Here is a 27,797-nt window from a genome sequence, read left to right on the forward strand (position 1 = left end):
TCTAAATGTGTTACGAGGCGCACCAGCAGCATCTGCCCACATGGAAAACGAGAGGCTGGTTTCAGTAATTTAAAGCCAAGCAGAACACACCGCCGCCCTGATTTGTTTGTTTGCTAAAAACAGAGTAATGCATTGAGACTTGTACATCAACTGCCGGATTACAGAGGAACTTTGGTGAGATTACATATTTCAGTTTCATTAGGAAAAACCAAAGGGAAAAGGGGGGGGGCAAAAAATAAATAAATTACATTGTTGTAAATTTAAAAGCCCTGCCTCTGATTCAGCAATCCTGGACAAGTGCTTGTCCCAGCCCAGGACTGGAGAGCACATTTCAAAGATGCTAATTATTCCCACTGCCACCCACAAAAAAAAAAAAAAAAAAAAAAAAAAAAATTGCCCTGCTATGGAATCCAGGAAGGATCAGCTAAGTTATTCCCAAGCTCCATTTAAAAAAAAAAAAAAAAAGCCTTGTCCTAATAGTGAATTGGAAAGTGAACACTCCCCTGATGGTTCTGGTCACCAGCCTTCTCTGACACATGAAGATGGCAAACAGTCATTCAGTCATTCAACAAACACTTGTTGAGCATCGTCGTCTCTGCCAGACACCAAGAGAGGCATAAATGTCCATGTGAATAAGGCCAAGCATCTTTCACTCAATTCCTTTCCTCCATAGGGGCGGGGCAGGCACGGAGACATAATTAACTGCTATACAAAGGAAGACGGTGTCGTCAGCAATGACTTCTAAGAGATATCGTGCACTAGAATCAGCTGAGAATTGGGGCTGAAGAGCAGATTCTAGAACCTGCTCCTGGAGGCAGTCCATGCGGAGACCTGAGGCAGGCGTTGATCCTCTCTCTGGGCATGTAATGCGTGCCGTGCTCAGCGGAGCTGAGATGAACCGATCTGGAGTGCCTGGCGAGGCCATTCGGCTGGTGTTACTGTAACAAAACCCCATAGAGTGTGCGCCTTACCCAGTAGACATCTGTTTCTCATGGCAGACACTTGGGAAGTTCAAAGTCAAGGCCCCCGGGAGGACTAAGTGTCTCCTGATGGCCAGATTCCTTCTTGGAAGGCCGGAAGACTCAGCAGAGACTCGGTGCTAATGAGCTGAGTTACTAGGGACCTTTCAGAGCTTGGTTCCATCTCAAAGCCCGTTTTCATTGTGGTTTAGAATGTCAGCTTGTAAATGGGGGTTGTGGACCCCAGCAAACAATGCTAACCTAGCCAGGCGCAACACCGGGAAGGCTTCCCGGGTTAAAAGGGCACCCCTAAACTGGGCTGTGTACAGTGGGTCCTCCTGTCCTGTTCTTCCTGTCTACTGCCAGCTCCTTCCAGACTCTGTGCTGTCTGTTCTGCTCCCTGTGTGTGCACAGTACTCTAGTATTGGGGGCAGAGTAGGTTGTTAAGTAAGAGGATAAAGGGTGGGAATCTAGGAAAAGTGACTCACTCAAGGAGCCAGAATGGAAGGGACTTCTTTTCCTGGTTGCCACACAATGCCACGTCCACACCTCCATGAAAAGGTGACGGTCACGGCACCTGGTCCTCCATCTTGTCTACGGTGTCCCCCTTGGTTCAGTTGAAGGAGGTTTTCTCCAACGGAGAAAGATTGACAGAATCTTGGTGGATATATACCCAATCGGCACAGGCCCTGTGGATCAGTTTCTGGGCAGTTTGTATGCTTCGTTGTTTAAAAGCAAAGTTCAGGGTTTTATTCCTATCCTGGTGGTTCTGGTAGTGAAAAAGAAGGACTTTCAGGAAAATGTAATAAAGCAAAGGAAAGGGAGTGTGCCAGAGACACCACTGTTGATGTTTTCGGCTGTTTTCATCCACCGTTTATTCTCTGGGTTGGGGGAGCTGCAATTATACAAGGCTTGCTGTGTGAAACCTGCCAGTCTAAGGCCCATGGGAAGGTTTGATGGTAACAAACGTGTTAGCGTCTCTCAGCATCTCCAAGTGGCTTGGTGCCACGCAGTGCTCTAAGCCTGGCTCTGTTTCTCCCCTTCCAGATGGCCTGGTGGATTGCCTGGACCCTGACTGCTGCCTACAGTCAGCCTGTCAGAACAGCCTGCTCTGTCGGGGGTCTCGGGACCCCTTGGACATCATTCAGCAAGGCCAGACAGACTGGCCTGCAGTGAAGTCCTTCTATGACCGTATCAAACTCTTGGCGGGCAAGGACAGCACCCACATCATTCCTGGGGACAACCCCTTCAATAGCAGGTAGGTGCCCTTTTGTCCCTGTGGGCCAGTGAGGTCCCCAATCCTTTTTCTATTAGAGCAAAAGAAAGTTCTCTGACTTCTCCCCAGATCCTGGAAACTGTCCCCCTCCCCCGAGGCAGCTTACGGCCATATTGAAGATGCTTCCGTTGCTCTGGCCGGGACACTAGAGTAGGACTGTGGTTGCTCTGCAGGGCTGGACCACCTTCAGCCCAGAACCTCATGATGATACCTGTTGACTCCAAGCTTTGAGATGATTTGTATGATCCCTTCCTTTATGACATCTTTGTCACTATTTAAATCCCCTTTCTAATGCCTCTGCGAGAGGCTTTTGTTGGAACGTGACTGAAATAGTTGATTCGATAGAGTGTTTTTGAAAGCTGTTATTAACTTGATAACATAAGCTATCATTCATGGCATCGTAAAGTCAAGGTAATGCCAGTTATAGGAATTTATTGAGCACCTAGCATAACATTATATGTTGTCTCTGGTGCTCACACAGCCCCCATCCAGGATGATGCTCTCTCGAGCTCAGTTTGCTGAACCCAAGCATTTCTGGGCAACTCTGTTGTTTATATATTTATCTATGATTATTCTAGAAAGAATCTCCCTCACTCTGTAACCCCGACTGGAGCAGAAGGAGAAAAGCATAGACTAGCATGGACTTCATGACTGCAGGCCAGACTAGTCGTGAACTCACTGAAATCCTCCTGTCTCTCCTGCCCAAGTGCTGGGATTACAGACACGCACCATGACACACTGCCTTTAGCAGCTCCTTTGAACATGAGAGTTCATAGGGTCACCTCAGGTCTTGACTTTACTAAACAGAAACCAGAAAAATAAATGATGATGTAGAAGAAATCATAACCTCGCCTTCTGCTGCCCTTCCCCCCACCCCCAGCTTCTACTGGAGTCATACTGGGCACAATAACCTCATCTTCCCAATTTAGCAAAATCAAGAGCATTAGTATATAACATGTAGTAACATTACTATTTATTTTAAAAGAGGAATGCCAAAAGAAGGGAAAAAAGGAAGGAAGGAAGGAAGGAAGGAAGGAAGGAAGGAAGGAAGAAAGAAAGAAACAAAGAAAGAAAGAAAAGAAAGGAAGGAAGAAATAGAAGAGAGGGAAGAAGAGGGGGAAAAGAGGAAGAGAAGGAAGGAGAAAGGGGGGACAGAGGAAGAGAAAGACATGCACAAATCTGTGACCAAAATGGGAAGAAAGAAAGGAAAGAAGGAAGGAAAAAGGAAGACAGACAGACGGAGAAAAAAGGAAGGAAGGGAAAGAGGTGAGAGGAGAGGAGGGGAGAAGAGAGGAGAGGAGAGGAGAGGAGAGAAAAATGAAAGGGAAGAGAAGGGATCTTTGTTGCTCTGGTCCACTCAGGGTTATAGAGTGAGTGAGATTTTGTTAGCTCTTGGCCCTGAAACAGTGCCTGTTGTGTACGTTTCATTATTAACACAATTCTCATGAAAACCCTCGACTGACCTGCACTCCTCCATAGCATTTTGGTGAAGCCCATGCAACTTGCTTGGGCTGTGACGACTGTTAACAACCTCAATCTGCTCCAAGGTTTTCCTACTTAGGAGTTCAGTGTCTTCCTCAGCCAGTCGCTTACCGATACTCTCCTTTTCATATTTTACCCCTTCTGCTACCATCTTAACCTTCCCACCATGAGCTACCACTTCCGAGAGGCATCCAGGGAAAGGCCAAGATGCAGTAGAGTCAGCACAGATTCCAAAAATATGTAGTGGAATGGAGCAGCGCACAGACCAGAGGGAGGAAAGGACGCTTTAGAGGAAGCCATTTGGGCGTTTGATGAGGCAGCTCTCTCAAACATCTCTGTGTAGATACATAATTCAGAAGGACAAAATAGTCCTGCAAGACACCGGAGGAAGTTCAGTAACGTGTGTGAAGCTCGGGCCATTATCGTCTGACAAATAGTGAGGGGCAAAGCCAGGAATGAGGAACTTAATTCAAGACTTCTACAAAGGCGTCCCCTAGATAATGGCAGACAGAAATAACCAAGATGCTTTGGCTCCACCACTATAATTTATGGAGCAGACCTCACTATCTAGATAATGTGATAATTGTTACACATCAATAATCATAAATAGAAGTGAACCGATAGCATGTCTTCGCTGAATCTTTTTCTGCAAGTTGGCTGCCTAGAAACAATAGGAAGCTAGCAACAAGGGAGAGATGGAAAAACAGAGCTGGAGAAATCACAGTCGAACCCCCTTCGTTCTGTGCAGAACTCCCCCACAAAGCCTTATGCTGTAGGGTGGATTTCAAAGAAATGGCTGTTGTGGAAGGATAGAGGGGAGAAAGGCCCATGGTGGGATATACTTCCAAGGGTGTTTTCACATCACCAGCACGGTATTCTTTGTGGCCATCAACACATACCGATGATTTTTAAAACAGTGGCTGCTAAGGCCTTAAAGGAATCTTACTCGAAGCTAAGGAAATGGAATTGAACAAGAGGATTATTTTCATAAATTAGCTTTTCCACTTTCAAAAGACTCTAGCACTGTGGTTGGAACCAGCAGAAAGTGGGGCTCATTTGTTAGGCAGCCAGTGGCGGACAATTAGAGTTGCCGGTGGAGTGGTCTGAGCACCCCCAGATCATCAAAGGGTTGGAGCTGACAGTGAAAGGGGGGTATTGCTAATAGAAAAAGAGACCTGGGGACAGCATCCCTCTGGTTTTCAGGACACCTGGGATGGCAAAGGAAGCCTGTTCCAAAAATCTTTGACAAGATTCTGGCAAAGAGCAGGGTCAGCTCGATTACGGAGTCCAGAAGTTGGGAGAGTGCCCAGGAACCTGGGATCCTTAGCCTGTGCTAAACCAAACTGCCCCCCTGTCTCCAAGGCCAACGGGAGAGCTAGAAAACTTCTGTACCCAGATAGAAGCTTAAAGCAAATACAGAGCTTCTGATGGCTCTGCTTCTTCATGAGGACAAGAAGCTTCGGGGAGAGGGGATGCTCATTCCTCCAGCTTTGGGATTTGTTTACAGCAAAGGTTGAGCTTCCCTAATGTGGAGAAACCCAAAATACTCCAAACACCAATGCTTGTCACACACTGTCATGACACTCCCAGCACAGAATCCCGTCCCATGAAACTGTCTCATGCACAAAGTCATTAAATATACTGTATCAAATTGCCTTCAGGGCAGGTTTATAAGATGTATATGAAACATACATGAATTGAATGTTTAGACTTGATTCTTATCCCCAAGATAGCTCATTATGGATATGCAGATATTCTAAAATAAGAAAACAGAAATACTTCAGGTCCTAAGTATCTTAGGAAAGCAAAGTCAAGCCTTATTGTAGCTCCTCTTGGCTTTACAGGATTTCCCAGATAGCTGGAAGTTGTGATTATTAAGAAATTTCTAGTTACTGTTGTCTGGAGAGAGAAGAGTATTACATAACACCAGAGAGAGGGAAAGGATAGAGTTTCAGACACTCTTCTCTCTGGACAACAGGATCTTGATAGGAGGGAATTTTGTAATTATATGCAATCAGATTCCAAAATATTCCCACCACACATACACACACACCCCAAATCTTCAATATTCTCTTTTCCTAAGGTTCTTATGGGTTGTAAGAAATGTTGCCCCTTTGAGGGTAGCAAACCATGACATATATGGGGGGGTGGGGTCTTATAGCAAACCTCTGTGTGTTCCTCTGCACTCCCTGATGTCCCAGCCTCTACAGGAAGAGTGAAGATGGCCTTGCTCCAAAGCCAAATTAGGAAATGAGCGGCCAGATGGGGAAGCTCTCATCCAGGCATAATGCGCTCTGTGCCAGGCCGAGGCTCACACGTGAGTGATGAGGAGCTGCCTGAAGCTCAGACCAAACAGAGCCAAATGACGTCAAGCCATGGAACACGGCCAAGGCCAAAGGAATATGCCCAGGAGGTTCCACTGCCCAGCCTAGGGATCAGGCATCACTCTCCAGGGATTTTTGTCCTAGAATGTCTGTGTTCTTACGCTTAGGCAAAACAACGACTTGAGATATCTCCTTTTGCCCACAGCCCTCCATGAGTTGTGTAGCCAGCATTCAATATGGAAGGTCTTCTTCCAGTCTAGGGACCAGGCAAGAATAAAGAAGAAGCAGCCACAACGGGGAAGAAAATCACAGCAAGGCTCTTTTCTGTTTCCCTGCGTGTGCCTCACACACCCATGTTTTTCCCTCTCTCTCAGCCTGGTGTCTCTGATCCGAGGCCAAGTAGTAACCACGGATGGGACTCCCTTGGTGGGCGTGAATGTGTCTTTTGTCAAGTACCCAAAATATGGCTACACCATCACTCGCCAGGACGGCACGTAAGTAGCTCTGTGTGACCCGTACCTACCCAGTACCAAGTGTGGCACACAAGAAGGGAAAGTATGGTTGGCTTGGAACCCAGTAGTTTCTTCTAGTACACAGGAATGGCCAATGGCCACCTGCCCAGACCTCTAAGGAACACTTCCCCCAAAGACATGTCATAGTTGTGGGTGTGACATCCTAACCAGGAAACAAACAGAAAGGACAGTGCTCCAAGGTGCCTAGCAGCCATCACCCTTCTTTAGCTGTGTCAGGTAACTGCTGCTCCTTGTGTACCAGGGAGGAGGATAGGATTATAGAAAAAGGAGGGGAAGGTAGCTTTTAAAAACTAACTCCTATTTTAAATCAAAGGCGGTGCAGGGTGACAGGAATCCACACGACACAGTGTCCCGCAGCGCTTCCCTACTGCCTTTATCTGCCGCTTTAAGAGTTGTGTTATTTTCACTACGGTTTTGAGGGGGTGGGCTGTAATCAGAGAAGTCTAATTAAGTACATTTAGCAGTCACCCTGCTGTGTAAAGAAGGCGACCTCCCCCTATTATCTTCTGATTGGGAACACGGCACCCGTTCAGTCCCCACCAAGATGAAAGCTCCATTGCTTCCTAAATCCACTGGGCTTAGAGTCAAAAGTTACAGAAAAAGAAAAGACATCCATAGGAAAGGGGGGAGGACACCCATTCTGGACTGAACACACACACTACACTCACACACACACACACACACACACACACACAGGCGTATACACACAGACACACAGACACAGGCACAAACATACACAGATACACAGACAGACAGACACACACACCATGTTCTCTTCCACAGACAGAGAGAAACTGTAAATCCCATGCAAACTCTTTCTGAAAAATTCAACTCTGGACGATCATAGCTGTTTCATGGAGAAAGAACTGATTCTTCTGTCTCTCTGATAGTCTAGCCTTCTTTTCAAGGTTTTAAAGTAGTCACGTAGCCAGGTAAGAGAAAATTACCAGCTCACAACAGCCCACCTTCATACCTGTACACTAAAGCACCAAGAGCCCAATGACTCTCAACCCCCGTGTGATATTGTCTCATCTCCCTAGTAAATACACTGTGAGCTAGATACCCCCTAGCTGAGCAACACAGAACTCTGTAACATGACCCTGGCAGTGGCTTGGCCCACTGGGAACTGGGGCTCGCTGCTACTGCCCTGAATTGCAAGAGAGTTTTGGACTGTCCAGGAAATGGTCACAACGCAAAAGCCACTGACTACTGAATTCGTCCTGCTTTCAGGCCATTGGAAAACTTTGAAGTAGTAAGTCAGACCATTATCAGTGGGAGGCTGTCTGCTACCATTAGTGTCTTATGCACACACTTGGTTGCCAAGTTCTTCAGAAGCACCAGAGTAACAAATGTGCTCTAGTGGCCTTTGGTCCTTCTCACCCTTAAAGGTCAGTGTCTTACAGCTCAGGATGGCCTCAAATATATAATGACTCTCCTTCCTCTTCTAAGAGAGCTAAGATTACTCATGCACCACCATGCCCGGCTTGAAACCAGCATTCTTCCTTGGTTTCTGCTTTTTGTTGGGGCTGGGGTGTGGGGCGTAATTTGTTTCCTTGCTTGTTTTGGCTGTGGGCTTTTGTGATAATGGAGATCAAATGCCGTATTTCGCCATACTTGGCAAGCATTCTACCACTGAACTGTATCTAGCCCCCTCAACTGTTTGGGTTGGTATGTGTATGGGGGTGGGGGGTGTATTTCGTTCTTGAGCCAAGGTCTTGCCGAACAGCTCAAACTGACCTTGAGCTTGCAACGGTCCTTCTGCCTCTGCCTCCCTGGTGCTAGAATGACAGGTGTGAGCCAGGACTCTTGAAGAATTAACATAGGTGAGCCAATCCATTAAAACATCCTGTTGGACAATATATGATATCATTCCTGAGTCTCGTGGCCGATGTCGCTCCCTTCCTCCTCCTTCCCCATCCCCCTTGGGTACTTCCAGGCTGATAACATCTAAAATCCACCCCCCCCCACATCATCTTTCTACCCCTGCATCCCAACTCGCCTGCTTTCTCAGGCTGCAAAGCCCTGACTGTGTCAAGGCACATTTTTTGCAACACCCTGGAAACTCTACAGCCCTAAAGATGTGGCATGGACCTGATTCTTCAATGCCAGTAGGAACAGATAGGAGCAAATTTGTTTTGTGGTATTGTGTTGGTATTGACATTGGTGTTGTTTTAGACAGGATCTCACTGTGTAGCCCAGGCTTGCCTGTAACTAGGAACAGTATTACCCCAGCTTGCCAAGTACCAAGAATGCTGCTGTGCTTAACTTTAAATCTTTTGACTCCCTTGTGTCAAATCAATCAGATGCAAAACTCCCTCCAGCATCATGAGTAGCCAGCAAACACATAAACAAATGAACTCCAGGGTCAACAGTTGCTAGAGAGTTGCATGCTCTAATATGTACCTTAATATTCCCGTGTAGCCTATTCATTTGTTATTTACCACAAAGAACCACCAGACGTGGAACCAAAGTAGGGTGAAACTCACAGCACATGTACTCATACTCAGTCGGTTCTCACTGAGATGTTACTATGACACCAACAGTAGAAATTCTGGAGTGAGCAAGACAAAACACTTGCCTGGACACGCATGAGAGTCCAGTGGAGTGCAGCTTAAAGATGGGGTGTAGCTCTCAATAAAATAAGGATAGCTACTTCAACCTTTGAGCCCGTCAAATCTTCTTGTACCTATTAAATCCACCCACCACTCACGTGTCAAGTGAGAACACTGGTGTCGGGCAGGAGGGTGTGAAAGAAAAGACAAGGACGGGGCTGAGTATCTCCCAGCTCTTGAGGTACAAACAGGGATGTGGATGGAGAAGCCCTGCCTACGTTTCTGAGAACATGGTGGAGTTTCATTGGCAGCGTGTGCCCATGGGCCTGGCCTACATCCTGTGACTGTTGACCCCACTACTGCTGAACCTGCCTCTCGACTTAGTACTGGATTCTTTCCTCTAGCTCGGGTAGCATTTTCTTCAAAGTGCCGGACAGTGAATGATTAAGGCTCTGCTGTCTGGGTGGCTCTTGTGGCCACGACTCGGCAGGAGTATAGGCCAGGAGAGCACATAAGCAAATGGGTGACAATCACGCATAATGACCAGTTCCCAAAACAGGTGCTAGGCTGGATTTAGCCTAGCCCTACCCCACCTGGACTCATCCACACAGTTTATTCTCTGTTACACTCCCCTGGTCAGTACCATCATCCTCACTTTATGGTGAATGGCGGGTGAATTTGTTAGGCTCAAAGAGAGTCAGCAACTTGCCTAGAGTCATAGAACCAGTAGGTTGCAAGCTAGTCTGTCTTCCTGGCAGGCTTTGTCCCTCCTGCAGCTCTGAGGTAAGGAAGCTGAAGGTGAACCTACCCTGTTGTTAATGACCCTCTTGGCCCTTCTCCAGGTTTGACCTGATTGCCAACGGGGGTTCTGCCTTGACTCTTCACTTTGAGCGAGCCCCTTTCATGAGCCAGGAGCGCACAGTGTGGCTGCCATGGAACAGTTTCTATGCCATGGATACCCTGGTAATGAAGACCGAGGAGAACTCCATCCCCAGCTGCGACCTCAGTGGCTTTGTCCGGCCCGATCCAATCATCATCTCCTCTCCTGTGTCTACCTTCTTCAGTGCTTCCCCTGCATCAAACCCCATTGTGCCCGAGACCCAGGTACCGTCTCCCCAAGTGTGCCAGAAACTAATATTAAAGGGGAGAAACAAGGTGTAGAATTTATAGCCACTGTAGGTGACAATTTGAATCCCTCCTGGATGTTTGGAATGTTTGCAGATAGTTGCTCAAGTCTTTGGCAGACACGAGAGCTTTTAATAAAATAAAAACAGCATACATATGCGCCACCCACCTACAAATTGCTTTGTATTCCTGTTAGTCATGGAGATACATGATAAGAGGCGCTCTAATGATCTACATCAGTGTTACAGCAGAGGGCATATTACATTACTGCCTCCCTGTTGCTTTATACCGATTGTCAGTGAAAGTTGCAGGTTCGTATAATTACAGCCTCTCGTGGCCCCCTTGCATGCAGCTAACAATAAAGCCTGCTGTTCTTATTTATGTATTTTACCAGCCATGTGGGGAGATTTGTTTTTGTATGTGTGTGTGGGAAACGCAACAGTGACCAAGAATAATTATTAATCCAAAAATCATAACCTCCGTCCCTTTACTCTATGGCGTAGGATGAAGCTTGGGTTGGTTTTCTTTTCTTCTCTCTCAGCTGTTAGCTGTTAGAAGCAGTTCATGCACCCACGTGAGATGGGATGCTTCAGAGAGGGAGGCAGCTCACGGAAGCACTGGCTTGCAAACAGCTCACCTGCCATGGTGTGTTCGATATAGTAGATCAACCATGTGTTTCCCCTCCAGGTTCTTCACGAAGAAATCGAGCTCCCTGGTACCAATGTGAGGCTCCGTTATCTCAGCTCCAGAACTGCAGGGTACAAGTCGTTGCTGAAGATCACTATGACCCAGTCCACAGTGCCCTTGAACCTCATCAGGGTTCACTTGATGGTTGCCGTAGAGGGGCATCTCTTCCAGAAGTCATTCCAGGCTTCTCCCAACTTGGCCTACACGTTCATCTGGGACAAGACAGATGCTTATGGCCAAAGGGTTTATGGCCTGTCGGATGCCGTTGGTATGTGTTGGTTTCAGCCACTTTTCATTCATGGCTTTGATTGTGTTTCTATATATTCCAAGCACTCTTCTAGTAAACTAAGACACAACCATTCATAAGACAGACACGATCTCCCTTATGTTCCAGTAGAAGACCGAGATCAGAAAGACTGACCAGATCAGAAAACAGGAAGCCATGATAAGTGCTAGTCATGAGAAAAATAAAAATAAATGGTATATACTGAGAGAAGCGGCAGCTGTGAATAAACAGTCAGGAGAAGCTACTCCGTGACGTGGTGCTTAGTTGAAAACTTGGAAAACCAACAGTAACCATGTGAGAATCAGGAAAGGATGCACCAGAACAGCCGGGGGAGGCAATGGCTAGAATGTGGTGGTCAGCACACATGAATAGCAAGAGGTGGGCAAGGGCTGGTTCCTGATGCAGAGATAGTGCCTGCAAATGGTAGTGAATGTAAGCCTTTGGGGTTTGAGAAGATCTGGAAGCTGCATTGCTTGTTTCCATGTGGACCTCTGTGTGGACCTCAGAGCTAGGTCTTCAGCTAGCTTTTCCCTACTTGTAGAGAGCTGACTGGTGATCTGGGTTGAGCATTTTGTAATCTCTCCATCTCCGCACATGTAATCCTCGAGGACTGCGAGAAACATGACCAAAATGAGAGGCCAGGAAACGGGAATGTCCGCTGGAAGTGGCAGTGTTTGTAAGGCAGTCACTTTGTGCAGAGAGCACTGTGACAAATCCTTCGGTAACCACTCAATGGTCCAAGTAGACCTTGTCGCAAACTTGGTACTGCTGAGGTTGAGGGCTGGTGGGGGCAGGGATTAAATTTTCCAAAGGCAATACAACAAGCAGGCTACAAGTACTCAAGCTATGCCTCAGTAGTCAGCCTCATCAATCAGTGACGTCAGTAACTCAAGCAGTAAAGTTCCTGGAATCCCTCGTGCATTTCATCTAAAACATTGCCTAATAAAGAGCATTCTATCCGGTTTAGCCTATCTCGAATCAATAGCCACCACCACAAAACAGAGCATGATAATCCCCTCTGATGCTCTCCAGCTCCTGCTGTCAGGCGATGCTGAATTCTGCCTCACCACACTCAGATCAGTTCTTCTGTGTCAGGTATTTTGCTAACGTTCCAGAAACCCCATTATTCCGTGTGGAATATTATTAGCGTGTGTGTCTAAAGACGCCTTGAAATAATACCAACAATTTAATTATCACAAAAATCACAGTTTCTTGGTATAGCCAAACAGCTGATCACTGTTCATTATTTTCTTTGGTGGCCAGCTGTGGTAGCACACAGCTGTGCTCTCAGCACTGAGGTGTCTAAGACAGGAGGATTACTAGTTTGGGGCTAGTCTGAGCAACATTGGGCAAGTCCCTGCCTCAAAAGAAAGAAAAAGAAGAAGGGTAGGGAGGGGAAAAGAAGCAAAAAAGGAAAGGAGAAAGAAATTTCAATTGCCTCCTTAGTATCATAAAATATTAATACTTCAAATGTTTGAAACAGTGTTCAAATAATAGTTATTTTCTCTTAGATTTTGTAAAAGGAAATTTTTAATTTCCAGCAAGACAGGTCACCCCGGGCTAAGCCCTGGAACCCACAGAGTGGAGGTAGAGAGCCAATTCCCACTAGTTGTCTTCTGCCCCCCCACACACACACACACATGCGCACACAGAACATGCACACACAACATGCACACACACTCATATATACACACAAACCAATAAAGTTTTGAATGCAAAAGTAATTTTAATTAATGTCATTTTCTATGTCATTCTTCTCTTTAAATCAATCTGACTTTCCCTGTGTCTCTCTGTTTGACCTTATAATTTAATCACTGAAGAAATTGTGTGGTCTGCCCATAGAATCTCTAGTCAAATCTGCTGGCCGTTTGTGTGCTGGTGGCTGTTAAACCCAGAAGAATAGCTGGGTCAGGAACCTTTCTCTGGCCCAGGCTTGGTGTTTGGTTTGGAAAGTACAACCTGAAGGGCACTGTTGCTGCTCTACCAAGAGGAGCCTGGTGGGGCTGGTGTCTCTTTAGACTTTGGCAGATATGGTCTCTCTATATTTCGGGTCACCGAGGATTACGGAATGATATTTTCAGTCTGTCACTAAGTCCTCAGCTATGAGCTGGAATACTTTCATAGAGAGGCGGCTTCTCATTAACTACTTGGCTACTTGAGCTCCAGTTCACACGAGAAAGAAAGGACAAATACGTGATTCTTTGCCATATTTACTGTTTTTTTTTTTTTTTTTTTCAGTATAATGAGTTGGCTTATCCTCCAAGGGTAGCAAATGGATGTTTTCTTAAATACCACTCTGAACTCATACACTGAAATACATCTCATATATTTCACCCCATTGAAGTCATCATGCTTCTTAATGGTCAGAAAGTCCTGTCGGTGGTCATTAAGAGTCTCTTTAAGCTGACTCCCAAATCCTTTGACGCGACCCTCATCAATGGTGATTTCTTCTTTATTTGCTATCTAGCATCTCTATGTGACCTGGTCTCATCATGGTCATTTCTTCCTCCCATATCTTCAACAAGCCCTGATCTTTTAACATTAGAAACAGTGTGTTATGACCACAAGATGGACATCTGCAGCCTCTGACTACTGGCATAGTCGTGACTGGCAGTCTGAGAGGATAAGCCTTGATGTGCACGGGGACGCGTGTGTCACTTTGTTTGTTGTTGAGATAAAAGTGTATCCTCCATTCATATCGACATTCGAGTATCTCAGGATTTTTCAAAAGCTGCAGAGAATCCCCAAAGGTGACACACATAGTTAAGAGTCTAATGTACTAGGAACAGCTCCATAACAATGCCTTAGATTTCCAGAGCAGCCTTCCAATTAAAGATGTATGGCACCTCAGTGTTTGCTCTCATCCCTCCCAGCACGTCTCTCTGAGAAACTGGGCCCTGGCTTTACCACATGAACACATGCCTAGAATCAGGGGTTGATGGACCTTTCTTTCCTCCTTTTCCTCTTCCATTTGTCCATGTGACAAATGCAAGATTTTTGCACACAAGATTTTAGGTTCTGACACTCACTGGCTCCCAGTATAACTAGCAAGGGGAACTCTATGGGCTCCAGACACTCTTGGTATTTTCTAGAATTGGGGGTGTACAGTCATTTCCCCACAACCCTTTTGGGTACCAATCTCTGGATGCTCAGGTTCCTTGTATGAGATGGCATAACTTTTTGTATATAATCCTTTATGCATCCACCCATACTCTTTAAGTCAACCCTGGATAATGTTTATAGATGGTTATGAGCCACCATGTGAGTGCTGGGAATTGAACTCAGGACCTCTGGAAGAGCTGCCGGTGCTCTGTTTCTATACGCAGCCCTGGCTTTCCTGGAACTTGATCTATAAACCAGGCTGGTCTCAAACCCAGAGATCCACCTGCCTCTGCCTCCTGAGTGCTGGGATTAAAGGTGTGCACCACCACTGCCCAGCTTATAATGTATATTGTTTAGGGGATGATACCACAGGGGGAAAAGGCTTGTATATGTTCAGTCCAGATGCAGTATATTTCCCTAAATCTTTTCTGTCTATGTGGCATTGGTTGAGTTCCTAGATACCAAACCTGCAGATATGAAGACCAAGGCTAAGTACCTTTCCTTCCATACTGCTGCCCCTATAATCTTACCAAGGAGCAACTGGACTTCCAAAAGCCTTTCTCCTAATAAGAGACAACATGAGGCAAACAGCATGAGACGTAACTGATGCACTCCAAACAGAGCAGGCCAGCAGAAACTTCCTCCCATCTTCCCCTCCATATCTAAGGAGAGGTGTGCAGTATTAAGTTTGGAAATAACTCTTCTTCCTCCGTGTCTCTGGGGTCATTTTGAAAGTCTAGGGTTCATCAAAAAAGCCTTCCCATGACCACTGCATAAAGTTTCAAAGTTAAACTCAACTCAAAATCTGAACTTCATTGAATGGAATCTTGGGGACAAAGCTATCAGCCACCTCTTGACGTGTTGGGAACAGGCAGCACTGTTAACGTGCGATTCTCTTTCTTGCTAAGGAACTCTGGAATAATCATTCACCCTTTCCCCCCCCCCCAAACTCTTTGTCTTACAGTGTCTGTTGGGTTTGAATATGAGACCTGCCCCAGTCTCATCCTGTGGGAAAAAAGGACAGCCCTACTTCAAGGATTTGAGCTGGACCCTTCCAACCTTGGCGGCTGGTCCCTGGACAAGCACCACATCCTCAACGTGAAAAGCGGTATGTTGGAGACTACAGAGGGCGCCGCTTGGTGGGGGGGTGTTCATCTGACATGCAGAGAGTCCTGGGTTCCATCCCCTGGCATAACAAAGCATTCATGGAGAAAGGGAATCGCGGTTTTAGAAAAGTGGCAGCCCTTTTCTCGGGCATAGATTTCCCCATTTGTCCCTTTAGAAATCAGTCTCAGTTTATCAGCCTTATTGTTCCTCATTGGGTTGGGGAGGGTTGCTTTTGTTTTGTTGTCTGTTGTCTCTCCAGCTAGGCTCCTATCCCCGTCACCATCACAGCTTCAGGCAGCTTCAGGAGTGGGTCTCCCATGGCTGTTCTCTCTACATTATGAGGAAATGAGAGAACACCCCAAAGGACTGTTTTCTCTTCTCCCCATCACTTCCCATCCAGTCTAGTAGGTCCACCCAAGTATCCTCACCACAGGGTTGTGTGAACACCCCCCTCTGCCCTGCCTCTCTCCCCCAGGAATACTACACAAAGGCACGGGGGAGAACCAGTTCCTGACCCAACAGCCTGCCATCATCACAAGCATCATGGGCAACGGTCGCCGCAGAAGCATCTCCTGTCCCAGCTGCAATGGCCTTGCTGAAGGCAACAAACTGTTGGCCCCCGTGGCCCTGGCTGTGGGGATTGATGGCAGCCTCTTTGTCGGTGACTTCAATTATATCCGGCGCATCTTTCCCTCTCGGAATGTGACCAGTATCCTGGAGTTACGGTAAATGGCCACACCAGAAAACTTCTGTTCTCGAGACTCCCCCTTTGCTCTCGGGTTCCTCTGGGTACAAGATGGCTGAATTTGAGGTTCTCGGAGCAGGAAATATTTTTGATTATCTATACAGTACCATTCATATTTGATGCAGCTTTTCAGCAACTCAGCCTCAAGCAAGGGTAGCCAAAAGGAGCCAAGTGCCTTTCGTTTTTTAAAAGCTCAGTTGCAGCCTCAAACACATATCAAAGTACGAAGACCACAAATGCTCCTTTCCTCATTCTGAGTGTCTTGCTGAGCACCTCTGGGTGCTGCCCCTTGGTAAATCCATTGGGTGTATTCCTCCTTCCTAGATTATAATGTAGCAGGATGACGCCTGGCCTAACTATGTTGATTCTTGCCATCCTGGAAGATGCCTCCTGGCCATTGCTTGCTACTAAGTCTAAGGACTAATTCTCCCTGCGTTGGGCGAACAGAGAAGCCTAAATGCTCTTGAAAATGCCTTTCCGGGGGGGGGGGTTGATTCCAGACCCTCAGCCAGAGGAGGATGTGCACAGAGAGGGGGGAAGATGCAAATGGGTAAACTAAACGGGGGGGGGGTGAGGAGGAGGGGGGAGAGGGAGGGGATTATCCAACAAATAGCAGGTGACCGGACACTATGTCCCTCGTGTTGCGTTGGTGAGCCAATAGGGAGCTTCCAGTTGACTAATGTGGGAAGAGGGAAAAAATAAATATCAAGTAGACATGAATGCTTCGAGGAAGTTCTAACAGAGCAAACATGGTGAACAGGGGCAATAAGAAGGCTTTAAAAACACACATAAAAATAGAGAATATTCTCCCACCGATGGCATTTGAGCTGGACCATGAATGATGGCCTAAGGCACAGGACAGCTAAGGGGAAGTATCCCAGTCACAGAAAAGTTATGCAAAGGATCCAGATCCAGCCAGCAACCTGGTTAATTGAAGGAACCCATGGACTAGGGGCTGGTGAGCTCAGAAGAGCATCAGGAACCCAGGGAGGTGAGGAACAGACCAAGTGTCTGCCTGCATGCAGACAAGCGAAAATTGCATTTCTTTTGCAATGGGCAGCCACCAGAGGTTGAAGTAGAGGGTAGATGCAGCTGATATGTGATCTGACTGCCATTGTTATGAGATGGCTCTGGCTAGCCTGTGGGAAATGGACTGTAAGAATTCTGGGATGAAGGCAAGAAAACTCATAGAGAGGCTGTGTCGGTGGTTCGAGGTTTGGGCCATGGTGATTGGACAGTTCTCAAGAGATACGGGAATATCCCAGTGGAGATGTACCTTCCATTAAACTTGATATAAAGAATGAAGGAAGGGAGAGAGGAGAGGAAGAGAGAGGAGGGAGGAGAGAGAGCGTGCCCTGGGATTTGGGCCTGAACTGCCCTGTGACCTGTACTTTGTAGCACCCTCAGCTACCGTGTGAAAGATGCAGAAGCCACAGGCTGTGCTCCCATTGAATGTCTACGTGCATTAAATGTGCATCAATGTGAGCAAAAGTCCCGACAGAACAAGATCATGGGAAAGACTTGGCTCGAGGTCTCAGAGCCCTCAGTCTAGCTTGGCAGGAAGGGCGGGACCGAGCAGTTCACTCCATGGCAGACAGGAAGCCACGCAGAAACACGGGAGGGGTCGGGGCATAGCCCCAGGAGCCAGCTTTCTCCAACCTTCCATGGCACCACCACCCTGTAGTCTATTCTGTTTTTTTTTTTTTTTTTTTTTTTTAATCCTTCAGTAGATCAAGCAGTTCATTAGGTCAGTGCCCTCGTGATATAATCATCTCTGGAAACACCTTCATGACACACTGAGAGGAGTGCTTCGCTCCTTAGACGCTTCTCGGTTCAATCAAGTTGGCTATCAATGTCCTCACAGCCCCTGCTGAGAAAGGCATTAGTGACCTGGCCACCAGCAGCCTGTCACTAAATATTCAGGAGACAAAACTCTGCCAGTTCCTTTAAGGGGTAAATATGTACATGCATATACATGTATACATACACACATGTATACATACATATGCCATTAGGGAAACAGAGCACAAGGCCATGAAGGACAAGAGGCAAGAAGACTAAGTAGAGAAGCAGAGAGAGGGGGAGAGAGAGAGAAAGAAGAAGGTGCAGTGGAGGGACTCCAGACTGTTGCTCAACTGCTCTTGCTCCAGACCTTCCTAAGGGAGTCTCCTTCCTGGGTCTGGTTTGCTGTTGTTGTTGCTGTTTGAGTCCAGGAAAGCCTTGTGCGTGGTATAGGCAGTGGGGAGCTATAGGCAGTGTGGAGGAAGATGGTAGTTACATCGTGCTTTTCATGACTGGATCACTCAAGGGGCCACTTGTTTACCCTCCCCCTCTGCGGGGCTCTTCCTGTTCAAAGTAAATTGGTCTTTTCCTGTACATTGCCACTTCCAAATCTCAATCCATGTGGCTTGCATGCAACCAAGGCAACCTCTTCCTGTCTACCTGTTGGTTCTGTTCTGATGCCCCCCCCCCCTTCCTAGAAGAAACCTCTCCTCCCCTTGAAAGTGTATCGTTCTGGTTTTCCATTGGAGCGGACACGACGTGCTACCTTGTCTGGTTATTTCTGTGTGGCTCTTTGGGCTTGGGTATGTACAGAAGACCCTTGGTCACCTTTGCCCTCTTATGCCTAGAGCGGTGTTCAGCCAGTCCTGGGTGTTCAAGATGGGCACTTGAATTCAGGAACCAGCCATCCTCCCATCCCCCTTGTTGGACTTGGCCTTCGATTCCCATATCTCTCAGACTGTAGAGGCCTCAATACCAGTGGTGAAAGCGTACAGCCCAATCAAAGAAAAAGATAGTAAGCCTATGTGGCAGCACTGAGGGCAGCTTGAGGACTAGCCTTCTCACTTGCCCTAGACAGCTGTGTGATTTTTTTTTAATCCCCCCACTGTCTTCCAACTTTGTTCTTGCTTTCATCAGCCAGAAGCCCAGAGCCGATTAGAAGTTAAGCTTTTACAAGAACACTGACTTGATTCTTCCTTTCTTCCCACTACATGCCTGAAAACAAAGGGCTGTCAATCCCCTCTCTTCAAAACAGTCACCCGAGAGGGGGTAGGGAGGGAGAGAGACCTGTCTTGCCTGTGTGTCTTTTCTCTTTTGTGGCTTGGCAGCTGAGTGACTCCATTTTGGAGTCAGTGCCCAGCCCTACCTCACCCACCCTGAATCAAGATGCTACAGATATGATAGTGTGGTCCTCGCTGGGCCTTCCTCTGCTTCTGCCTGTACAAAACCTTCAGGCCAGAGGGCCCCGCAGTCCAGTAACTTCTAATGCCCAGAGAGCACAATAGCTCTCACCTGTGTTGATGTAGCACATTTCCAACACCCACTTCCCTGGAAAGCCTAATATCCCACCCTTAGGAGAGGCTTTTCCCTCCTGTAATTATTACCTTCTCCCTCCCCCTGGTTCATAGAAACCCTAAACCGAGTAAACCCCTCAGCCACTGACATGTTAGGGTGAATATCTCTCAAAGATAAATCCTCTGCTCGCCATTTTGTAAACATCTAGGTGCCACCACTAGCAAGACAGGGACAGCATCTCTCTTGACATGGCTCCTTTTAACGGACGTAGGATTGCCTACGACACCTCCTCTAACGCTTGGAATTCTTTTCCACTTTACCCACAAAAGTGATGATGCAGACATTCTCCCTAAGCTTTAGGGTGGGCCCTCCTCAGGATCACACTAGGGCAGATCTTCAGAGCGAGGAATTGTCCAGCTAAGATGGGTCGGTGCCGGAGGAGATAGTGATTTGGACCAAAGTGGGGGCCTGTTATGGGAGGGGGGGCAGCCAAAGCAATAGACGCTGGAAGTCAAGATCTCCAAAGACAAGCTTGACCCAAGAGTTAAACAAGGATCCATCCCACGGAGGATGGGGGTGGACACTGCAATTGTAGCTAGAGAAGGTGGCAGCCTCCCTCCGGTCAGCCGTGAGGCTGGGAGTGTGGAATGAAGTGAGCAGTGAGCTCTGTCTCCAAACAATTCTGGCTATCCCCTGGCTGTCTCCAAAGTCCTTTGATCAAGGACATATCTAGGCTCATGGCGCTGAAAGCTAATGCGGTTTTAGGAGTCCCCCCCTCCCCTCAAAAAGATGATAAGCAAATGGTGAGTTGAAAATGAAAATGACTGCGGGTAAGGTCATAAGAGTGCTTGCTTGCTGCACAAGACCAGTGACCTGGGGAGTTTCATTCCCCAGAACCCACAGTGGAAGGCTAGAATCGACTCCAAAAGTTGTCCGTCCACCTCTACACAAACATTCTGTGGCATGTGCGTGCCTGCACTCACAACACACATTATACACACAGGACACACACATCATGTACATACACGCACAGTAATAGTGATCATAATTAAATAATAAGAAATTTGATTACGAGAAAGAGTCTCCCAGTGTGCTACCCTGACTACCCTAGATCTCACCTGGACTTGGAAGCTAAGGAAGTTCAGGGCTAGCGGAAATGAAAAATGAAACAGTGTGATACTTGATTTTTTTTCCCCACACCCCTTTGATTATCTTTGGATACTTTCGTTGTTGTTTTTCATTTGTTTTGTCTTGGGATTTTTGTTGTTTGGGGAGCTTTTTGAAACAGTATCTCATAGCCCAGGCTGGCCTTGAACTTGCTGCTGTGTAGACAAGGATGGCCATGAACTCCTGATCCTTCCGTCTCTACCTCCCTACTCGCCACCACACCCAGCTCTTTGATTATTTTTTATGAGATAGTTATCTTCTGATTTCGCTATCTATAGAAAGTACAGACGTGCTAAGTCTTTCTTTCTCCCCTATAACTGATCAAAACTGGTTTCAGGTTACTGATCAAGTAAAACACTTGCTTTCGTGTGCATGACCGGTTGTTGATAGCATGTAAGTTGTAAGAAGTATACCATTTAGAGAAACCTCTATCATAAAGTTTCCTTTGTAGTGTTTCTGGCCCTTTCACATTTTCTTGTAATGCTCTTTGAACTCTGCCCATTAATCATTCTGTCACCAAAAACCATGTACATAAAACCATGAGGGATGAACCCTGCGGTGGCTCTCACATGCCCTACAAAGATGCTACATGAATCAACACAGTAGGGCAGAAGCGTTCCCAAAAGCCATTCTTATGACAGAATGGCTTGCAATAATTTAGCTAGATGCCGAAGGTACTACAAACCACCTAAGCACATCCCTCTAAAATTCAACTAAATGTATCCCGAATTAATGTCCCTGGGCTTAGAGCAGCAACAATAAAACTGTGTCCAACCCAACTCCACTCTACTAGAAGGGAAAAAGAGAGGACACGCATGTGCAGGAATGGAAAGGTTCACAGTGATCTCACATGTCTATAGCATTAATCTTCTGTACAGAACATGGCGGAATGCAGCTAGTCCACAACAAAGGGAGGTAACCTCGTTCCATGCTCCCCACACTCAAAGACTTATTTCCCCAGCCCTTACTCTTTCTGAAGTATCAGCAGTGCAAAGATGTGTAAGTCTTACCCTGTTCTCAAAGAATTGGAAAACACACACACACACACACACACACATCACATCACATCACAAGACAGGGTGATGACAGCTCTGGGTGATAGGCTGAGGAGGCTGGGAAAGACCCTGGAGCCTTTGCAGAGGACTCAGACTTGGCAGTGTGAAATGCTAATCCGTCTCAGCTTCTTACATCTAAGACACAACTTTTCCCTCAAAGGGTGTGCCTGAAGGGTCTGTGTTGTTAAGGGTGTGCACACAAAGTCTAAGCCTGTCCCTCAGAAGTAGGGCATTTATATTCTTTTGCACAGACCAACTAAAGGGTGGTGTCATTTTGGCTTGTCACTTTCCCTGGACTGGAAGAGCAGTGCCTTTGACCTTTATCCAAAGCTCATATCCATATGATCATTCAAACTCCACACCTTCCTACGCCTGGCTCCTCCTCCTCCTCTCCTGCCCTCTCCCCCCAACGCTGATATTCTAGTAATCAATGTGAAGCAGATGGTCTTAGAGAAGAATTAGGTCAGAACCGTAGACCCAAATCCCATCCAGTCTTCTCGAAAAATCTTGAGTTTAAAAAAAAAAAAAAAGAAATTGATATTGCAATAATTAAGAGGCAAATATGTCTACCAGCGGTGGCAGATAGCATTTCACTTTCATTAAGCAATATAAAATAGACGCAAGAATTCCCGGCTGCCACCCTGACACACCAGGCTTTACAGGACCGAATCTTAAATTGCACAATGTCAGTCAGAGCTCAGGAGTTATCAGCATCATTTAATTAACTTTTTTCTCCTCCGAAAAAAAACTAACATGTTAGAAGAAAATATAAAAGTGTAATCTCTGTGCCAGCCTCCCACTAATGATGCCCCCGGGCAGAGGCCAGAGCTGCACAGTAGGAATTGGGGCATCTAACTCTCTTTGTCCTGTCCCCATGCCTTGTCTCTCAGATGAAAGGAAAGGGAACTCTACCTGGCACTAGAAGCCTCAGGAATTGGGAGTAGATTTCCTTACTTGAGACACTTACTTCTCTCCTTCCCTAATGCTACATTGCAGCCACTTTTCCTACTGAAATGGAAATGTCTTTTTGTTCTTTAAGAAAAAAAAAAAGCAACAAACCTTTTTTTTTAAACCCCTAACTCTCCTAAGTGATGTGCTAACTGGAGTCTCTGGATCCAAATACAAGAAGATAGTATTGCCTATGAATTTTATGAATGGCTGCAGGAATGGCTGCTACAGCGAGAAAGACTGAATCTGAGTTGTATGGATGTACAGCTCATCCAAGTGAAATTGGGGTGGGCGGGGGCAGAGGCAAGGAGACATGAGCTAGAGGGAAAGTGGTTTTGGGAGTCAGAAGAGGGCCAAGACTTTGCCACACTACAGTTGGTGTGAGCTGAGATTCTCTCACGGAATGGTGCTGACTCTACCCTTACTACAGCAATGGCAATCAGCAGCACACAGACCTGTACTCCCTCCACGCCCAGGAATCCCACACCCAGACATTACAAATCAATCACAGAGTTCTCAAAAGCTAAACTTTAATTTGGCTTCCGAGTCCTTCTACCACCGCATTCACAGAAGCCATTCCCCAGTCAGCAGGTGTCTTCCCCTGAGATGCAACCCACCTGCCATCACTTCATCAGCCAGAAGTCCTGTCTCACCTGTTGCCACCTGTGTCCCTTGACAGCCACCTAGCCAGCCTGTCAGACACTCCAAGCATTCTTTTGTGCACATTCCCCAGTGGCCAAGAGGAGTCTAAACCTAGGGATTCTTCCCAAGTAATTGAGCCAGGAGCTGTCAGTTAGAAAGGGGGGAGAAAATGAAAAAGATTGCTGGGGGGGAGGGCTTTATACAAGAGACAAAGAAAAGAAAAATGTTATGTTTGCGTTACCACCAATTCCTCAGCTAACTGTTTGTTCTTTTTTCCTTCTGTTTTCTTTCTATAAAGAAATAAAGAGTTTAAACATAGGTAAGACGAAGAACTCTTTCCCATATAATTTGCTATGGCTCGTTTGTTCCTTGTGTTTGCTTTCTTGTTTTGTGTTTCTTATGTAATGTTGTATATTTTTATGTACCAAAAATGGTAACTTTTTTTATGTGCTAATTGTGTGTTGTGCATATGATAAGCTTTTGCAATTATGAAATGCAGTCAAAAAGCAACCAAAGAAGCTGACAGTAATTAGAATTTCTGGGAGATTCGAGAGCATGATAATGAACCCTCAGTGAACCTCTGTCCCGGCTGTTCAGTGTGGTCCATAATTGGGCTAAACAGTTGAGGCAAACTTCGGGCTTTTGTAAATGCTGGACTGGGTTCACAAAAGCTTTAATGAACTGGAAACGGGTCAAAAACTCATTTTCAACTCATTAATGATTTTCCCCTAGATATGTGGTCATTTAAACACCACACAGACTCACACACACATACACACACACACACACACACACACACACAAGATAATTGCCAATCTGCTGGTCAGAATGAATCCAACAGTTAGGTACATTGAGAATTATTCCAAAGTTAAATCACCCTTTAGTAATATGAGAGATAGAGATAGACCAAGTACTTTTTGTCTAAAGGGCCTCTGTCTTTTGAAATCATATTTTGGTAGACTTCACATGTCAAATGCACAACACGTATGTGTGCACACATGCTCATGAGCCCTGCAGTGAAGTAGACGCAGCCTGAGTGTTCTGATAGAAAAGATGTTTGTTCTTGTGGAAGGTGAGGAGAAGGGCAACTAAACGAAGGCTGTCTCATGAAAAATGCCAACCATGAAACCCTTTGTGATGATGGGTCAGAACTGAACAAAAAAAAAAAAAGTAGAATCAGATTACCTGGTATCATTATGCTCAAAGGGATGGCCATTTGTAGGAAAGGGGGGAAAATTCTGCCTTTGTAATCTTGAACCCCCCCCCCAGATTGGTTGGCGATAGATAATCCAATGCAGCAAACTTTTCCCCAAAGAATAGAAATGCCCCCCCATAGATACTCCAATGCAGCAAACTTTTCCCCAAAGAATAGAAATGCCCCCCAATAGATATTCCAATGCAGCAAACTTTTCCCCAAAGAATAGAAATGCCCCCCCCAGACTCCTTCTTCCCGGAAGCCCACAGGTCAGCCATGTTTGTCCTCACCACAGCCCCCAATATGAAGCATGTTTTCCGTTGTTCCTGAATTCCGAGAAGCGTGGTTAGAAAGACTACCCAAAGAATGGTCTCCCAAAGCAACCGCTAACCCCACCTGTCAGCTCCTGTGCCAGAGATTAGGAAAGGCCTCCTCAGATCAGGCTCCCTAGAAAGTCCAGAATTAATTATCTTGCTCACCCATAGGCACAGATGTGCAGTACCTTGATCTTCCGGAGGACCGAGCCAGCTACTGTTCATTTAGAAGTCTAATTAAAAAAAAAAAAAAAAGAAAATGGCATGGATTTTTTCCCTTTCTGCCCTAATTTGTTTTGCATATATGGATAATTCTCTAATGACTTGGCCAAAAAAAGTGGGGAGGGGCAGAAAACAAAAGAGAGAGGGAAAGGAAAGAAAAAGACCCAGAGAAGCCCACTCTTTCAAAAGACCTTGACTTCTAGTTCAATTACCAGTCCTAACAACAGGAATCAAAGATGGCCTCAACGCACCAAGAGTTCCTAAAAATAGCTTCCCAACTCTTTTTTTTTTATCTTAAATCAGGCAAGAACCCAAATGATAGCGTTTTAATTAGTAATTTACCAGCTAATGTCCATGGGACAAACGCACATGACACAGACTGTCATCACGCAGGCTTTCCCTTCACCTCTTCAACCCCTCTCCTCCCGTCGTCCCAGAATACAATTAAAAAATACCTGGACAAATGGACCTGGACTCATCCTAGGTGCATGGAACCCACCCACTGGGTTAGGGAGCAGCACCCACCACTCCTCCCACCACCCCCCAAGGAGATGGGGGTAATTTTAATAACCTGCTTTGGAGTGCTGTGAGCACTCTTTCTGGTCCCAGCCACCATGAGAAGACACTACAAAGCAGAGAGCTACAAGCTTTTGAGCCAGAAGGGACCATTAGCAAAGATCAGATTTGACGTTGTCATTTCCCACGTAAGAAGGCCACTGCCCGCTACTGCCAAGACACTCGCCCAAGGTCCCCCAGCTGGGTTTGAGTCATACATTTCTTCATCCTGAGCCAGTTGTCCAAGTCTTGCTCCATTCTGGCTAGACTCACAGAGGACACATGCAAGCCCCAGGCCCCAGAGCCTCCTGGTGTACCTCACACACGGAAGGGATTAATATCCAGGGCGGCTCCAGACTCACACTTGAGGTCTCGGTGTTAGCTCAGCACTTGAAAAACTACATCTCCAGCACCGGTCATGCAGATGCCGGCCGCTGGTTTGGCCAGGGTCGAGCACAAGTGCTGGGCATGATGCCAAGATCTCTACACTTGGCACTAAATACCAGTTTCATCTGCGTAGACGCTGAGAAGCAATCGGCTCGGCCAAGGATTGGCGGTGCCTCTGGAGAGCTAGTCGTCTTAAGCCTAGAAAACTCCAGGTTGCTCCAGTGTCCATGACCTTGGAGGTCTTGTGGGGGCGTAGATGGAAAGGGAAACATTGTCATGGGACCGGGTTCCTAAATCCCCAGGAGACAGTACACTAAGCCCAAGGGAAATCTACCAAGCAAGCATTGAGTGACTACCCTTGGAAGGATGTCTTTTGTACCAGTCACCATGAAACAAAATTCTGTTACTTTGAATCCCAAAATAGTATAAGTTTAAGCCTTAACCGGGACTATCTGGGAGCCATGATGTGTTGAAATTGATCTCTGGGTGTCACTGAGTCACTAAAATGAAAAGTCACTAAGAAGGTTAAGAGTCACCTCCGACCCAAGAGGCCAGCTGCATAGTCCCTTTTTTTTCTCTCTCTCTCTTTGTGCTTCTCCTAAAGCAACAGCCCAGGACACAAGTACTACTTGGCTGTGGACCCTGTGGCTGGCTCGCTCTATGTTTCTGACACCAACAGTCGCCGAATCTACCGAGTCAAGTCTCTAAGCGGAGCCAAAGACCTGGCTGGGAATTCGGAAGTCGTGGCAGGGACCGGCGAACAATGTCTACCCTTTGATGAAGCCCGCTGTGGGGATGGAGGGAAGGCTGTGGACGCCACCCTGATGAGCCCTAGAGGTAAAGACCACATAGACCTCTCTAGCCTGCACGGAGCCTGCTGCAAGCTGAGCAAATCCGTGAGATCTAAAGACTGTTTTTCTTCCTAAGATCATTTATTGTTGAGGCTTCTGGGTATATGTAGGTGGTCTTAAAGCTTATTTCTTAAAGTAAACTTTACCCCCCCCACACACACACACATACCACTTATAGAAACATGGTAGTCTGCACTTGGGCTCTCTGCTGCTAGCCACAAAGGACAAGAAGGTAGAGTTAGCTCCATCTGTCAGAGATGCAGCTATAGGGGCTAGAGAAACACCAGAGCCCAGGGATCTTCCACAGCGCCAGACTTTGAAGTATCCAAAAGTGTCAGTCATGTTGTGAATACCCAAGGAAACTGTAACAGTTAAGAATGGAGAGGTGGGTGCTTAGTGAGGTAAAGCTTTTACCTCTTAGCTGAAAGAATGCCATCTAACTGTAGCTCATTGGTTCTCAACCTCCCTAATGCTGTGAGCCTTTAATACAGTTCCTCTTGTTGTGGTACCACCCCACCACCCCCTCCATGAAATTATTTTTGTTGCTACTTCATAACTGTAATTTTGCTGCTGTTACGAATCATAATGTAAACATTTGTATTTTCTGATGGTCTTAAGTGACCCCTGTGAAAGGGTCGATCATTCGAACCCCCACCCCTGAAAAGGGGGTCATGACCCACAAATTGAGAACCTCTGATGCCCTGTGTTCCTCCTTAGGTTAATCTGGTTGGTTCAGTTGATCTCCTGGCCAAGGGACTCTCCCTCAAAACGAACCACACTAGAGGGGACAAGAGGAAAAATCAGCCCTTCAATGATATAGTGCACTTTCCTTTCCCAGAATTCCCAGCCCCTGGTGCAGTCACTACAAGCCACAATGACTTCTGTTGAGTCTGAGTCCTGACTCAGAAAGACAGAACTGGCTGTTTCTTGTCTCCTTGTCTTTTTCTTCCAGAAGCTGGCAGAAGCCTTTAAGTGACTATACTTTG

The 27,797-nt window shown here is 46.4% G+C and overlaps 1 protein-coding gene across 6 annotated transcripts in view; it reads left to right on the top strand.

Moving 5' to 3' along the window:
- The window catches only part of TENM2 (teneurin transmembrane protein 2), a gene marked incomplete at its 5' end in the record, with an annotated part of 923,762 nt that overhangs the window by 853,601 nt on the left and 42,364 nt on the right, over window positions 1-27,797 (top strand). For 5 of the 6 annotated variants that reach the window (XM_080942456.1, XM_080942457.1, XM_080942458.1 and 2 more), the window contains 8 exons: window positions 2,007-2,217; window positions 6,416-6,535; window positions 9,969-10,230; window positions 10,939-11,206; window positions 15,291-15,434; window positions 15,909-16,158; window positions 23,586-23,606; window positions 26,565-26,797. In XM_080942456.1, the coding sequence (XP_080798582.1) occupies window positions 2,007-2,217; window positions 6,416-6,535; window positions 9,969-10,230; window positions 10,939-11,206; window positions 15,291-15,434; window positions 15,909-16,158; window positions 23,586-23,606; window positions 26,565-26,797 (1,509 nt within the window). The remainder of the gene's footprint in view (window positions 1-2,006; window positions 2,218-6,415; window positions 6,536-9,968; window positions 10,231-10,938; window positions 11,207-15,290; window positions 15,435-15,908; window positions 16,159-23,585; window positions 23,607-26,564; window positions 26,798-27,797) is intronic. The other variant, XM_080942461.1, reaches the window with a different exon arrangement.

This window comes from Micromys minutus, assembly GCF_963924665.1.
Source record: "Micromys minutus genome assembly, chromosome: 31".
Lineage (NCBI taxonomy): Eukaryota > Metazoa > Chordata > Mammalia > Rodentia > Muridae > Micromys > Micromys minutus.